The following is a 16,714-nucleotide window of genomic DNA, read 5'->3' as shown; positions in this document are numbered from 1 at the left end:
AGACGGGCACCACATGCCAATAGAAAAGAACAGACTGAATATACTTTTAGCACTTCAATAACAGTTGAACTGAAAGAGAGACGACACGCGACACGGAGTGGCGGAATTCCACTCCAGAGAGTATTGGCCCTAAACCTTGGCGCCCCTTTCGATATTTGCATCATCAAAGTACAAGCCGGTACTCCAGACTCTGCACCTTTTCCAAGAAGCATGCCAGAGAATGAGCCCTAGCCTCATATTTAAAGGCCCTTGGCCTAAAAAGCAGTTACAGTAAAAAGCTTTTAAAACTCAAAAGCTTCTGGTCCAAAAGCTGCCAGCGTAAAATCACGGAAATCCGTACAGCCTACCACGTCATCAGCCAACGCAAAACGCGGAAATCTGCCCCTAGGGTTAGGGTTAGGGTTTTTGCAGTTTTAGGGTTTCTGGTAGCAAAATTAGGGTTTGTAGGTTTTACGGTTAGGGTTTCCAGAATTAGAGTTTGAACAGTTAGCGTTTTTGGCAGAATTAGGGTTTGCAGGTTTTAGGGTTAGGGTTTCCAGAATTAGGGTTTCAACAGTTAGAGTTTCTGGCAAAAATTAGGGTTAGGGTTTCTGCTCTCGGGCAACCACGTCATCACTTTGTGACACTTCTTTTGTTACTTGTTCTTCTTAGGGTTTAGGCCCCTCGGCCAGTAGGTCGACACGTCGGCAGTTTGTTACATCGCACGAACCTAAGTTCGCTTGGGCGTGTCGATTCCTAATCGTGTTTTTGAAGAGTGACAGGAAACCCAAGAAAGAAGGGCTTGTCCAACCTCCCCTTGTGCCTCTTTTCACTCATTGAGAGCGGACCGTGCACTTAGCGGCCAGCCAATCGACGTGAGGTGGGAAAAAGCAACCTTGGTGTGAGCGCAAGGCCGCCAAGGGGTGCGCCCGCAGAAAAGAGCAGAACTCGGGTGAAGAGAAGATCCTTCTCAAACACGGTTTGCAAGCGAAAGAAAACCCTCAAGAACCTCAAGAACCTCAAGAACCTCAAGACTCTCAAGAACCTCAAGACCCTCAAGAACCAAAGTTCCTCGTGAACTTAAGAACCAAAGATCATAGTGCATGGTCATCGCCCGAAGCGGAATGGATACTTCGCATACAAGTGATGAGCATGAGAGAGCGACGAAGAGTTCTCCCCACCAAGAGATTTTTCCGACCCTCCCCCTTCTCCATCTACGCCACAAGTTGTACCAACTTCCATGGAGGTGATGGTCAAGTCGATGTTGGACATGATGACCCAACAACAAGAAGCCAATCACGAAGCGACTCGCCTTGCGCTGGCACAACAAGAAGCGAATCGAATTGCAGAAGCAAATCGCATTGCTTTAGAACGCGAGCGCGATGAACGAAACAAAAGAAAAGCACAAAGAAAGGAGGAACGAGAAGCTCAAAGAGCGGCCTTGGAGGTAGAGCGTGAGGCTCAAAGAGAACTCCACACTCAAGAATTGATTGGACAAGTACTTGCCTCGAAGTCCGAACCAGCCAAAGATCGTGGGAGTTCCTCAAGTGGCGCAAGTCACGATGCGGATTCCAACAACCCAGTCACAGAGAAGTTGACTTTCAGTAAGTATGATGTAAGATGGATGCTACGGTTATTCATTCTTGGTTGCATCAATTTAATGCTTATTTTGCGACAACTAAGAAGACAGGGATTAGCAAGGTTTTGACGGTAGCTATGTACCTTGCCGGTGATATCATCAATTGGTACCACGTATGGCAAGAGGCACAGTTAGCCGCGCACCTAGAGGAAGCCGACGAACTCACGCCCCTTTCCTTCAATTGGGCTGATTTCCAAGACAAGCTCAAGATGCGGTTTATGCCACTTCAGTACCTCGCACGATTGAAGAACGATTGGCGCGCTCTCAAGCAAAATGGTATGCCGGTTATGTCTTTTTCTAATCGTGTTTTGCAGCTAGGTACCCAATTACGCAAGTCGGATGATGAACGCAAAGAGGCGTTCCTTTATGGGATGGACGAGTATATCAAGTACGATGTCGAGGTGCTCGATCCAATCGATCTCAACAAGGCGGTAGCGATTGCTCTCGCACAGGAGATGAAGCACAACAAGGGAAAGCCTAAGGAAAACAAGACTTCCACAGTACCTCTCAGACTTCTCAGAACCCTCAGAACGGTAAGACTGGTAAGAACGGTAACTCTTCTAACCAATCTTCTAACAATCTCTCAGAAAAGAATTCTTCCAATGAACGTAAGGGTAAGGCTAACACAATTGCTAAACCTAAGCTTACTCCATATGAAAAGGTAGCACAAGGAATTTTAGGAGGATACATCACGTCGGAAGAGCAAAGCACTTATTCTAAGGAAAGTCGTTGTTTTCATTGTCACATTAAGGGTCACATAAAAAGAACATGCCCTAAGCTTGCATCGAATGAATCTAAAGAATCCACAGAACCCACTTCCTCTGTCAATGCAATCACTGATAACACGAGTGTGCCCCAAGTTTCTCTTGACCCATTCTCTCATTAAATGTTATGGTCATATGATGGGGCACCGTTTTGTCTATTGTTTGACCCAGGTAGTATGCATGATGTGATCAGTCTCTCTCTTGTTGAGAGAGCCCGCCTAGAAGTTAGTCAGAAATCTCCTCTAGAGGTCTCTGGCTTTGTTCCCGGTATGGACTCTCTCATCACGCAAGAGTGTCTCGGTGTGTTGTTTTCAATTCAACAAGCTACTTTCCGTAGAAGATTTTTTGTCTCTCCTCTCTCAGGATGTGATATGAATTTGGGCATTCGATGGTTTCGTGATCTTAACCCTCTCATTGATTGGGAGGCTAACACTTTCACTCCCAATGCCAAAAGTGAGTCTGCCATTGTCATTCGTGGAGAGAACATTGTTCATTCTCCCTCTCTCATTGCTAATATGCAAGACAAGATTGAAAGGATTCAGGAGAAGGAGACTCTCTCAGTCTCTTCTTCTCCAAAGCATGACACACATGATTTGCATGATGATACGCATGATGATTTGAATGCCAATGATTTGCATGATGATTTGAATGATAATGATGAGCATGATGATTTGGATAACAATGACAAGCATGATGATTTGCATGATCAAGATGTGATTTCTCACAAGCATGATGATTTGCATAAAGATGATGTGATTGTTCACAAGGATGATGAGTTAGTTGATGCTTTTTTTAGAGAAGCTAATCTCGTTGCAGATTCGATCAATCACAAAGAATCGATCTTGGCTCTCGAGCCTAGGTCCAAAGAACCCCCTCAGGAAGAACCGATCTTGGCTCTCGAGCCTAGGTCCAAAGAACCCTTACAGGAAGTATTATGTGTTCGCCTGATTGATACGCACGCATTGTTCGAATGTTTCATTCGTGATCGTTTCCTGTATTTTAGTCAGCATCGTTATGTGATCCCTTTTCCTAGGCATGACATATTGTATGTTGAGCACGTTTCACTCATGAATGAGCACGAATGTATGTGGATTTCTCATGAAAAGCTGAAAAGTATGTATATAAGGAAGTCACATTCCATGTCTCTTCCTTGGCATGACACATTCATAGAACGAGCACATGAAAGTATGAGCACCAAGCGTGGGCATTTCCATTGTGTTTTGCCACAGTTGATTGCTCTAGATAATAAGAGAAAGATTCGATCTCATTGTTTGCATGTGTTTGATGAACGGATTGTCACTCCGTCTCTATGTTCATTTACATTGCATACACAGTCTTTAGCGAAGACGAGATTTTTTCCACTCACTTTACATGGAATAGGTATGTTCATGGTTTTGTGTTGGAAATGGTTTCATGAATTTTCAGCCATGGAGACTCTAGACGAAGTTGAAGCATCGAAGGAGACACAAAAGACTTTGTGTCGCTTTTGGCGCGGCTCAAAGAAGCAAGCGTTGCAGACATTTATGAAGTTCAAGTACCGCACAACCCACACATCAGAGTGGGCCGGCGAAGAGTCCCTTCCAGGATTTCGGATGCTATTGGCGATCTCCCTCGACGCCATACAGTTCGGTACCAATACCTCACTTTGAAAAGGAGGGGATGTCACGTGACACATCCAACCCTATGTGTCCGTGGACAAGCTACAGCACGACAAGGGTTCAGTCAGTCTAGTCAGTCTAGATTTAGAAGTGATCTGGCACTTTTGTGAGTCTATTCGTAGACTGTGCATGCCCAGTCACTTAGTGTAGATACATATCCTCTAGTTGCACACAGCATGATCATAAGCATTCCCATCAGAATCCTTCAAGAGAATTTTCCAGTTCATTTAGCCTATTTCACCTATTTTTGACATTTTTCACTTATTATTTTTAAGTGACTTTTGTTGGAAAGTAGGTAGGGCAAATTGAGTAAGTTTGTATATAAACAAACCTAGACTAGCACTTTTTGGCAAAAGAGGCAGCAGGAGCACACGCTCAACAAGCACCTTCTCAGCACAACCCCCCCAAGAGACCTAGCGTTTTTGGAGCAGAAGCCAAGACCTAGCGTTTTCATCACCAGATCAGCCAGCGATTTGCTTTGCAGATTCTGGCGACAGCAGACCACAGGCTTAGCGTTTTGCATCAGATCTTCACCGCATAGCCATCACAAGACATAGCGTTTGCATCAGCAACCCATCGCCATGCTTCAGGCAGCCTAGCGTTTTTCATCCCATCAAGAAGCGCTGCAGATTTTCAGCCTTTGGACATTTTCAGGAGGTGCATTTCAGCCCTCTGTTCAAAGCCATTCCGACCCCGACATAGCAGCAAATTTTCAGCCCTAAAGACCAGCAGAATCAGCGTTTTCCTTAGCGTTTTCGGCAACAGCAGATTTCAGCCCATAGCGTTTTTGGACAGCAGATACACACTTGCAGATTTCAGCCCTTAGATCGGCTTCGCCATCCCCGTCGTCATCGCCGACATAGCCTAGACTTGCATCAGTCACATGCATTCAATTTGTACCAATTTGTGCAATCAATAATAGACCACTCTCGCTGACGAGAGTGGGGCCTTGGAGGAGGGTTTTACAACGTCTCTGGTGTCGTATTTCTCTTCTCTCTCTCTCTCTCAGTCTCATACACTTGCATGCATAGTGTCCATTCGCTTTGTTTGTGATCATAGCACTCTCTTTAAGAACGGAAGGCTCTCCCTTCCATAAGAACGAAAAGGAACCTTGAGCACAGTTCAGAGCACTCATCTTGAGCAAAGCGTAAACATTCATTCCGCTACACCTAACATTGGTATCAGAGCTGACTTTTGTTCCAAGCAGTGATCTCGGATCTCTGTAGATAGACCCAAGGTAAACCGCTCAATCTGTTCTCTGAACGAGATCTTCTTGAATGAAGAGGCGGGTAGAAAAGAGCTCCAGAATCTCTCGCAATAAGCGTCCACTGTATCTTTCTTGGTCATTTGAAGATGGTTCCAAGCAGCTCGTATATCGCGTTCATACTCTTGAGTCAGCCAAGAAGAAATAAAAAGCTTCCTAAATTTCAGCCATTTAACTGGCGCAGTCTTGTTTAAAAGAAGCGTGGACCACCAAGTTCGAGCATTCCCCTTAAAGTAAGAGGCAGCTCTCCGAATCTTCGAGTGCTCTGAGTAGCGTCCTCCCACGAAAGCGATGTCAAACTACTGTACAAAAGACAAAGCCTTCGAAGCATCTCTATATCCCGAAAATGTGTCAAATTTAATTAACTGTCCACCTTTCTTAAACTCTCGGACCTTCTTGCTTTTATCTTCTAGAAAGCCATATTGGTTGGCTTCATAAAAATTCTTCTTCTTTGCATAAAAGTTGCTGTCGTCAAAGTCGCAACTGTCTGTAGACGAGTCCTCTGTAGAACTGTCACTCATTGGGCAAGATTTAGACTTCTTTGCCCTTTTCGAAGCGTTGTTTCTTGCTTCGCTTTTTGCCTTTGCGGTCTTCTTCGCTCGAGTCAGATGAGCTAGAAGAATTGTCAGAAGAAGAAGAAGAAGAAGAAGAATTGGGTACTTCTTCAAATCGAACACGCTTCTTCTGTTTCTTTGCCTTTTCAAATGTCGACTAACGACCCAAATAACCCGGGAAGTCAGTGTCTTTCTTTTGCTTTTTGCCGTGCTTTTTAGCTTTGTTTTTGCGCATCAAAAAGCTGAGCACTCCGTGCATCAACCACCTCTTCTAATTCCTTCTCTGAATATTTCTTGTGAGCAGAAGGTTTCTTGCGAGCGGGTTTTGGGGGTGGTGTTGTGGTTTTCTGCCACTGCGCATGCACTTCCTCAAAAGAAGTCTCGCTCATATATTTTGCAAATTTTGAGTCCTTCGCAAAATTGAGCATCATCTTTGTTGTATCGCCGATCAATTCACAATGCTCCATCTCTCGACACTCCGCCTGAGTAGGCCGAGGCGGGTCATACTCCTTGCCGGAATCTTCATTGTGATCCCTTGCTGCATCACCGGATGCAGAGGGAGTCGACCAATCCTTGCGTGAAGCCATAGGTGCCTCGGAAAAAAATTTGGGATCGGATTTCTCGTAGAAGAGAAATCGGCCGTGCTCTGATACCACTGTAACAGACTTGGACACTCCAAGTCAAGAATCTACCACGACAGCACCAAATAACCACTTCAATACAGTACACAGTTCACAATTGATTCAACACTGGCCCGCCGGCGGAGTTCCGTGCCTAGAGATATTGGCCCCAAAGCTTGGCGCCCCTTTCGGTATTTCTTTTTATATTAATCTGAGTTCAAAGTACAAGAGTGCGGGCAGGCTCTCACACTCAGACTCTGCGTCCAGATGCTCTGAGTTATGAGGCCTGTTCGCATATTTAAAAGTACAAGGGATGCCAAAAGGAGAGCCCCAAAAGCTGAAAATCAAAAGCTCAAAAGCTGCCTGCTTTTCGACAGTCTCTCTCTCTCTCTCTCTCTCTCTCTCTCTCTCTCTCTCTCTCTCTCTCTCTCTCTCTCTCTCTCTCTCTCTCTCTCTCTCGCTTCATCAAATAAAGCAAAAAGGGCTTTCTTTCTCTCTCCAATTGCGTGGAGCATAATAAAGCAAAACTGCCAAAAGATGCTGTACGGAATCCCACAATTTGCGCTACTTGCCACGTGTCATTTCTGTCGCCAGGATTAGGGTTTCTTTGGCAGCCACGTCATCACTTTGTGACAAATTCCACCTTGGCTATTTCCACGATTCATTATAGAAGCTTTTGGACAGGGTCAATCAGTACGCCACAGATCCAGATTTTTCTAATGTATTCAATCGAATACAGAATGGGAGGTAGTAGCGGGATATTCCATACGGCATGGCTACTTGATGAAGAAAACAATGTTGTGCGTTACACGGCCGTTGAGGGAAAAGTTTCTAACTGAATGCCACTGTCCACCATTTACGGGTCACCGCGGCATTGATACCACCTTAAAAGGTGTGGAGCGTTACTTCTTTTGGCCGAGACTCAAGAAGGATGTGGACGATTTTGTACGCAGTTGCTTGGTATACCAGAAGGTCAAGTTTGACAGGCATAAAGCACAGGGATTGTTACAGCCTTTACCCATTTTCACCCGCCCCTCAGAAAGTATTGTTATGGATTTCACTTTTTATCTCCCGAAGACACAGAGTGGGCACGATGTTATCTGGACTGTTGTTGACAAATTTAGCAAGCAAGCTCATTTCATTCCAGTGAAGAAAACAGTCAAGCCGGATCATTTAGCGCGACTGTTCATTGCTTAGATATTCAAATTACATGGCATGCCTGAGACAATAACCTCTGACAGAGATCTCCGATTCACGAGTTTGTTTTGGAAGGCTATTTGGGAGAACATTGGCACACGGTTGCAGTTCTCGTCATCTTTTCACCCGTAGACAAATGGGCAATCTGAGATTGCAAATTCAGTCATACTGGATTTATTGAAGTCTTACATTTCTAATCAGAAGACTCAATGGGAAAAGTTTTTGCCCTTGGTAAAATTTGCCTACAATAACACGATCCACTCTTCGATGGGGAAGGCGCCATTTGAGATTATTGAAGGTGCTACGAAGATTCCACCCTTCCTAAGCACAAAAGATAAGATTTTTGAAGCCGACCAGTACACGAGGGACTTGCACGCGCTTTTGCCAAGGTCCGGGAGGCTTTAGTGAAATCTCAAGAAAGACACAAGAAGGCAACAGATCGACACCGTCGCGATTTGAAATCAAAGGAAGACGATTGGGTGCTCGTACGTTTTGAGAAGGCACGCCTGAGAAAGAAAGGGAAAGGAGCGGCTTTTTCCAAAGCTTAGCATGAGATACTATGGACCTTTCCAAATAAAAGAAAAGACAAATGATGTCTCCTTTAGACTGAAGCTGCCCGATACTTGGAGAATTCACAATGCTTTTCATGTGAGTTTCTTGAAGCCTTTCAAAGACGATGTGCCCGATGATGAGGAGCCAGATGAGCAACCCGTAGTGGAGGAAAGCGAGGAGATGCTCATTCCAGAACAGATACTGGCACATAACGATAGAAAGATTAAAGGTAGAGTGATTAGGCGGTTCTTGGTTAAATTCAAGAACTATCCTGCGTTGGATGCGAAGTGGATGGAGGAAGAGTACCTATCAAATACTCCTCAGATTGTGGAACTTTACCTTGAAGCATTCGGTTTAGCATAGTCTACTCCGATAGAACCCCGATTTCAGTATGGGCGAATCTAGTGCATCGTGTTTGCACAAGAGGGGAGTCACTCCGTGTTAGGTGCAGCGGAATGAATGTTTGCGCTTTGCTCAAGATGAGTGCTCCAAACTGTGCTCAAGGGTTCCTTTTAGTTCTTATGGAAGGGAGAGCCTTCCGTTCTTAATGGAAAGTGCTATGATCACAACAAAGTGAATGGACACTGTGCGTGTAAGTGAATGAGACTGAGAAATAGAGAGAGAAGAGAGATACGACACCAGGGATGTTGTAAAACCCTCCTCCGAAGGCCCCACTCTCGTCGGCGAGAGTGATCTACTTTTTGATTGCACAAAGTGGTAAAATGACGATGCAATGGACTGATGCAACCTGTGACTATGTCGGTGACGACGACGACTTTAGGGCTGAAATCTGTGGTCTTCTAAAACTGCTGAATTTTGGGGCTATTTCGGTGGCTGAAAATGACTGTTTTGGCTGCGTTTTCGAGGGCTGAATTTAGGGATCTTCTGCAACCATCTAGGGCTGAATCTGCTGCTGTTGTAGAATGCTGAAAACGTTGAACTTCTGCAGCGATAAGGGCTGAAAACCAAAAACGCTGGCTGTTCTTCTAACGCTAGGGAAAAACGCTAGGCTGCCTGGAATCTGCTCGCGATTCCCTTGATAAGGCAATCGCTAGGTATGCTGGTCATGGCGGGGATATGCTAGTGCAAAAACGCCAATGATCTGGTACTGCTGGCGATGCTACAGACTGGAAAACGCTGGGGCTGATGTGTGGCGAGGATGGAGACCAAAAACGCCAAGGGTGCTGGGGGTTCTGCGGGTTCTTGCTGAGAAGGTGCATGTTGAGCATGTGCTCCTGCTGCCTCTTCTGCCATTTAGTGCTAACTTAGGTTTGCTTATATACAAACTTAGCAAAATTGCTCTACCTATTTTTGTTCGAAAGTCACTTAAAAATAATAAGTTTAAAAATGTCAAAATGGGGAAAATAGGCTAAATGCACTAAAAAAATTCCCCTAACTGATTCTGATTGATTCTGATGGGAATTCTGACAATCATGTTGTGTGCAACCAGAGGATATGCATCTATGCTAAGTGACTGGGCATGCACGGTCTACAAATAGACTCACAAAAGTGCCAGATCACTTCTAAATCTAGACTGACTGGACGGACTGAACCCTGATCATGTTGTAGCTTGTCCACGGACACATAGGGTTGGATGTGTCACGTGACACTCCGCTCCTTTGTCAACAAATTGCCCCGATTTTTTATATAGATTCACTGATGTCCCTTTGGGTTTCAGGGATACTATTGAGTTGACAGTATTCTGCTGTACGACTTTATGAATTGAAATTCCCAAAAATGAAAATGATACTGATTGATTTGCACTTCACTTGTTTGAGTGCACGAACTAATAGACGAAATGATTGCAGCATTTCGGTCTCATAAATCTCTGTAGGCATGATTGCAATATGGATTAGTTAATCGGGCATCTATGAGGTCCCAACTAGATCTAGATGCGATTGCTAAATACGTTGCCGATTAATCATGGTCTAAAATTTTAAAATAATTTGAATTTGATTTGTCATGTGATGTCAAGTGATGTCCTGTGATGTTCGGTGATGTGACTGTCGATTGGTACATGTGCTAGATGTGTTGTGCCTAGTGCATCGGTACCAACAGTCAATGTCTGCTAAGATAGTTTATGGACTCTATCTGTTTTGCAGGCGTAATCGAGGGCAATTACAATGCTTTCAAGAGGGGGTATGTCACAAACTGGTGATGTGGCAACTCCCTAAGTTGTCCTAACTTATGGGCTAAGCGACGAGGGGACCCCTGGAGACACAAGAATTTTTTTTTTAAAAGCAAGCATTGAATTCTGTTGACGTGCCTGGAGTATGGATTTCCGCAATTCAAGCTGACTGTACGGATCTCCGCAATTCACGCTGACTATCCGTACAGCCTGTCGGAAATTGCATTGACATCTTTTTACAAATTTTTGGGCCCGGTTGCTTTTGAATGTTAAAAGCTTTTCACTTACTGCTTTTGGGCATCCCTTGTATCTATAAAATAGTGGGCACGGCCTCACTTCTAAGAGCACCTACCCGCTCTCTTGTACTTTGAACAAAGATTAATACAAAAATAAATACCGAAAGGGGCCCAGTCTTTGGGGCCAATACCTCTAAGCATGGAACTACGCCAGGCCGTATCGACTCAAGTGATTGTGAACTGTTTGAAGTGAATCTCTGCTGTGTCACGGTAGAATCTTGACTTGGGTGTCCAAGTTTGTTACACTTGGCAAGCTTTCAAGACTATTTTTGCACAAAGTCGCATGACCTCCCTATTCGAAGTCCAAATTTTGTCAGAATGAGGAAACTTGAAAATGCTTGCCACAGAGACCATGGAAGACTACATGTCTTTCTTCAAGCTGATTCCCTTGGCGGACCAAAGCAAGCGATATACGATTGGACTACCATCACCTTTCAGGAATACTGTCTTTCTAAACAAGTATCAACAATGCAACAATGCAACAATGCAAGACCTTATTGACCATGCTGTGGTCGGTAACAAGATTATGAAAGGGAAGTTGGAGTTTGCTACAGACAAATCCCCGGAAAATAATCAGAATCCTTGGCCACAACCAACAACTCCTCGAAATTCTCGTGAAAGCCAACCACAAAGGCCTCGTTTGACGCCAGAACGCCGCGAAACTTTATTACAAGAAGGCGGATGTTTTCAATCAGGCCATAATTTTTTTAATTGTCCCCAACGAACAGATAGACCTGTAGAGCCTACCCATGGTTCGAGAGTCGACAAATCCTCAGGACCAACTCCGTCTAAGCAGACTAGACCTCGAGAATTCCAATGAATCGTGTAGAGCCTATGTAAAAATCAACGGCTTCAAAGCACTTAACTTCTTCGATCCAGGCGCCACCGAGAATATCATACATCCAAACTTCCTCAAGCAGATAGATTTTGACTACAACCCGAAAGCTGGAGAACTTGAAGCCGACCTAGCCACTGGGCAACCTCAAAAGGTGGTACCTCTTATTGGTGCTCTTCCAATCACCATCCAAGATTCGAGGTGGCACAGTGTTGCTTCCGACAGATTTGAGTTGTGGGCATCACTGGAAGGACTTGTGCGATTGATCCTCACTTGTCAGCTCTTGAGACAGACATTGGCACTTATGGGCCTGGGAGCCACCCTCTGGTACGAGTGCAATGGGACCCCGGGGAGTGGTTTTGGCAGGATCCCTTTACTTTAACCGATCACCCAAGGATCCCCTTTTTCCACTACACAGCACACCTGGGACGTCACATACTAATAGCGCAAAAAGAGGCTCGCCCTACTGTCGGATCATTGGCACGAGGAGGGTCTCACATGGGACAACAGATAGCCGAGGAGAGTCACCATGTTCCAATGGCTCCCATCGAGCTACTGCAGTTGGGATTTGGTTGGTGCATAGTGGCCACTCTGCAGCATCTGCCGCATGTCAGCTCCGACCGCATGTGGGAGCGCCACGAGGCCTTCTTGCATCTCTGGTGTCCAGGGCAATTCTTCACCATGGTGCATGGGGCGCCTAAATAGCATTACCGCCCACCAATGTGGTCCTCCTCCCATTTTCTGATTTAGCTATCATTGTACATATCTTATCTTTTCATTGGGAGATCTCCCCACAATTTGATGTCGCCCTCTCTTGTAGGGGCAGTTTTGTAGCCCATTGGGCAGTTTTCTTACCTAATGGAAGGATCTTGTTCTTGGAAAAAAAAAAAGAAGTTGGATAACGAAGTTCCTTGTGTGTTAAAGCCATGTGCAGAGTCCGGTGCCTATGGCCGAGTGTGCAGGGTACATTGTGCATGAATGTGGGATTACGATGTAATTACCATGTGATTAAACTCCAAGAGGGGTGGATCTTCCTTACACTAAGGCACTGGCCCTTAAAAACCTATAGGTTTATTAAATTAAAGGAGTGGTCTCACCAACTAGACCTTCCAAGAAATTTTGGGTCTATGTCCACCATAGTCCGCATGTAGATGTGTGCGCGCATGCGAGCCTGAGGTGTTGTCATCATACAAAAAGCTGATAATTATTTTGGCATGTTACAAGAAAAACCTATTCAACTTACAGAAAAAAAAGAAGAAAAGAACGATAATAAGGATGGCAGATCATGCTTTCATCTTCAATAATAGAATAAGCATATATAATGACACCATAAATACAGGAGTACTGCTCACTCATTACCCTCAGAAAGTACGTCTCTGTGCTTGGCCAGGAAGCCTTTGGCCTGAGGGACATCCTAGACTGCTACCTTGAAGAGGTGCAGGATGCTCTCTGAGCATGAAGTTGTTGTGGCTAGTTGTTAACCTTGAAGGATCATGCAGGCCCGAGGTAGCTCGATATTCTGGGAAACATGAAGGTTGTGCCGGTACAACACCTGGTCTTGGCATTCCTGTCCAGGCCCTTGGGGAGTAACTATGTGGAGCTTGACACCAAGTCTGCGAAGATTGAAGACCATTATGTGGAAAAGCACCCACTACTCCATCTCTTGGTCCAGGTTGAAGCCCATTATGTAGATGCTTACCGACTCCCCCAGAGAAGCCCTGAGTTCGAGGCAAAAATCCACCTTGACCATTGCTGTTCTTTGGCTCTTGCAGCCAAAGCATTCCTCTTGGTGCCTCTGGCCTGTTGTATTGAGTTTGTCTCTTCTGCATTGCGATGTGAGTATCACTATAGCCCCTACTATTTTGAGTATCCTGCTTCCACATGCTGATAGGCCCTTGCTGTGGACGATACAGAACCTTGCTTGGCCTGTTTGCCTGGGGAAACACCCAATTCGACTGACTATCTCTTGGATGCTCACTTGCCTGCGCACAACGTTCAAATGCTAAATCACAGCCATGGGTGTTCTTTGATACAGAGCCATCAAATAGATTTTCTGCTAAAATGCCCCGATGCCCACTCATCATTGAGTTTGGTGAAGCTCTCTCAGGTGCTTGCCTCTGCTCATAATAGTTGTTAGGCAGCTTCCTTACATCAAGAACCAAGGTGTCCAGTATCATGAGTATTTCTTTTGCCTTATTAGCTTCCATGCTAGGGTCATCCAATGCTCTCTTCGGTTGATTGTTTCGATCTACAAGAACAACGGGCTCTTCTACTCTAGCATTGTTCTCCCTCTCTTGCGTACATACATTTCCATCGTTATTAAACTCAAAATTGGGCATGGCTCTTTCCAATAATTCATTGTTCTTCCTCCCTTGCCTACATCCATTTCCATCATTATTAGATTCAAAATTGGGCATGGCTCTTTTCAATAATTCATGTCTTGCATTGTCCATTCTTCCTGATGGTAGGTTCCCACATGCTTCGGACCACCTTCCCTTAGGTACATGGTCTTTCTCAGCAAGACCAATGTTCTGATCTTGAGGGGCCGATAAAGCCTCCTTGGTAAAACCCACATCATTGCATTCCAGTGGCTCTGTGTGCCCATCTGACATTAAATTGATATCACCTTCATTACCACAAGCTTCATGTCCGTTAAGGGTGAGATTCACAATAGTGGGCTCTGTCTTTTTATCTGGCATGAGAGAGATGTTTTCTTGATTCTCACCACTTTTACGACCATTAAGGGTCGCCTTCACAATAATGGACTCAACATCAGTTTTGTTTTGATCCAAATTCCTCATGTCCCCTGCCATGTTTTCCTCGTCCTCCTCTAGCCCGAAATCTGAAAGAGAAGGAATTTGCAGAGAGGTTTTATGTAGTTGACTGCCAACATAACTAGAGTTTGAGCAATGTGTGACATGACCCTTGTCAAGAGCAATCGCATGATGTCGACCCGCCCAATCTGGCCGGCTCCAGATGTATAAAAAGGGAGCAGTTGTATTCCAATCTTCCAAGGTTTGATCATCCACATCAATGGAACCTGGTAAATGGAATGATTTCCCACTTAAGAGGACATTATCCTCCCATATCAAATCATACAGTCCATGCCGCTGGCCTGGCCTTTCTGTCTCCTTGGGAACAATCAAAACTAAGAGCTTAGGTTTAAATTTGAGAGCATGCCTTACAAACTGGTTAGCAAGAGCAAAAGGGGGATTTAACCCCATAACTAGCCTATTTCCATCAGGCAACTGGTCCTGCTTCACATCAAACCAGTCCCCCTTTGTAAAATTGAAATCATTGTTTGTTGTAAAAAGATCAAAATTTTTGTAGTCACAACTCTTCCATGTTTCTTCTAGTTTTTGCTTCATCATGAGGGAAAAATGATTGGAGCCACAGCAAAAATCCACCAGCATGTCACCCTCCTGGACATACCAATGTAGACGTTCAACGATCTCAGCAAGCTTTTGGGGGATTGTGAAATGCCACCCAAATGATGTATACCTATTTCCATGAAGGAAAGGACAAAGATAGACATTCAAGTCCTTCTGACAGGCTTGTACAAAATCTAAAAAGTCGGGAGAGCAATTCGCTTTTGCATCTTCGACCATACCACCACTCTTGAAAATCTTGAAGGCTTTGCGCACTCCTTTGACAATTGATTCAACCTTTTCCATGGCATACTTTCTGTCTACACCTGTAGTACTTCGCTTGTAGCATGCAGGGACCTCATGTTTCCTCATCACATCCTCAAGAGAGATTGATGTTTTTGCCCTCTCAATAATGTCGCTCACGAAGTTTCGTGCTTGGTTATCCAGTGTAGCCATGTTGCCTTCTAGAAAAGGGCTCTTCTGTGGCAGTTGGTGCCGTGCAGGCCTTTGAGTTTTGGAACTCATTTCTCTCATCCTCTGCTTGGCATCAGGAAATGAAGACACCTTAACTGAGCACATGAGCTTATGCTTACTGCCCTTTTCTACATTATCTTTAGTATTGCAAACATCCTGATTTGTAAGAGATGAACGTACATTTGCATTTCCTTCTGTCGCAACCTCAAGCTTTGCATTGCTTTTTATCATGAAGACAGCTGGAGGTTTTGATTTAGTCGCCTTGGGCATCAGTCCCTCTCGAGGCAAAGCATTTCTGTCAAGCTTTAAAAAAGAGGGTTTCAATCTCTCTCCGGTTATGTGTTTGAGTAACTTTGCAGTATTCTGACTCGCCATAACTGCATTCTCCAAGGAAGCTCTGTCTCTCTTTTTCAAGTGACTTAGCTTTGCCGATTTGCTAGCCTTTTCTCCAATGTGCACCTTAGTGTTAACCATATTATTTTGAGAGCTCGGCTTAAGGGCCTGAGTAAATAGCCTTGTCAATGTGCTTGCCTGCTCTCTACTCTGAGCCTTACTCTTCAACACATTCTCGTGAGAGCTCTGTTTGGACTCCCCCGGAAACTTGGCATGATTTCTTGCGGGCGTCCCCAGCTCTGGAATGATTGGGTGCCGCTCGCAATACACAAGAATCCTGTTTGATAGAAGATTGTCCCAAGATCTCTGAGGTTCATCAATTTCTGGTGACATAATGGAGCAAGGCAAACATTTGCGATGCCAAACTCGAGGGCATCACCTGCATACGGCGAATTGGAGCTCCCGTATACCTGTTGCCTCTGCACCACCGCATTTTCGACAATGATGCCTAGGGCAGCTAAAGTCCAATCTGTCTGTTCTAATAGACTCTACTAATGCAATATATGCTTCGCTAGTGTAGTCCTTGACCTTCAAAATCAGCTTCGCCGCACAAGAAGCATGATAAAAATGGCCACACATCTTTGTTTTGCAAAGAAAGACTTCCTGTGCATCTCCGCTTGATCGTCCGAGCCGCCCACATGCGAAGCACTGATGTATGTTGAGGGTGCAATTGGGGCAAAAGAACTTGTCCATGAGATCCACTTCGGCCTCACTGATACCAAGACTAGAACACAGAGAAGCCCCATTGCTCAGGTGAAACGACCGCAAGCATTGACCATCACAGTATACTACATCGCCGCCATCGTCACAGATGCAGCAAACTGTTTCTACAAGGTCTGGATTGCCCTCATTTCCCTTTGTAACCCGTCAAACCTCAGCTTAACTTTCTGTGTTCTGTAAAGTTCTTGCTTACTGGTGAAAGAGCTCTCTCTCGTATCCTTCTGTGTTTTAATGACTTCTTCCTTGCTGGTAGAAGAACTCTCTCCCTCTCTC

At 44.8% G+C, this 16,714-nt stretch overlaps 1 protein-coding gene across 5 annotated transcripts in view; it reads right to left on the bottom strand.

Annotated features, from left to right (window-relative positions):
• The window catches only part of LOC147435546 (uncharacterized), a 41,969-nt gene extending 25,776 nt beyond the window's left edge, over positions 1–16,193 (bottom strand). For all 5 annotated transcript variants that reach the window (XR_015185090.1, XR_015185088.1, XR_015185089.1 and 2 more), the window contains exon 1: positions 12,846–16,193. Coding sequence is in view for 2 of the 5 variants with exons in the window: in XM_086488585.1 (XP_086344711.1) it covers positions 12,848–16,054 (3,207 nt within the window). In the remaining 3 variants the exon portion in view is untranslated. The remainder of the gene's footprint in view (positions 1–12,845) is intronic.
• Between the last annotated feature and the right edge of the window lie 521 nt (positions 16,194–16,714).

The sequence above is a fragment of the Adiantum capillus-veneris genome, chromosome 18 (assembly GCF_014529385.1).
Source record: "Adiantum capillus-veneris isolate H3 chromosome 18, ASM1452938v2, whole genome shotgun sequence".
Lineage (NCBI taxonomy): Eukaryota > Viridiplantae > Streptophyta > Polypodiopsida > Polypodiales > Pteridaceae > Adiantum > Adiantum capillus-veneris.
Note: the sequence above shows the minus strand (reverse complement) of the source record. Positions and strands in the feature narration are given on the sequence as shown.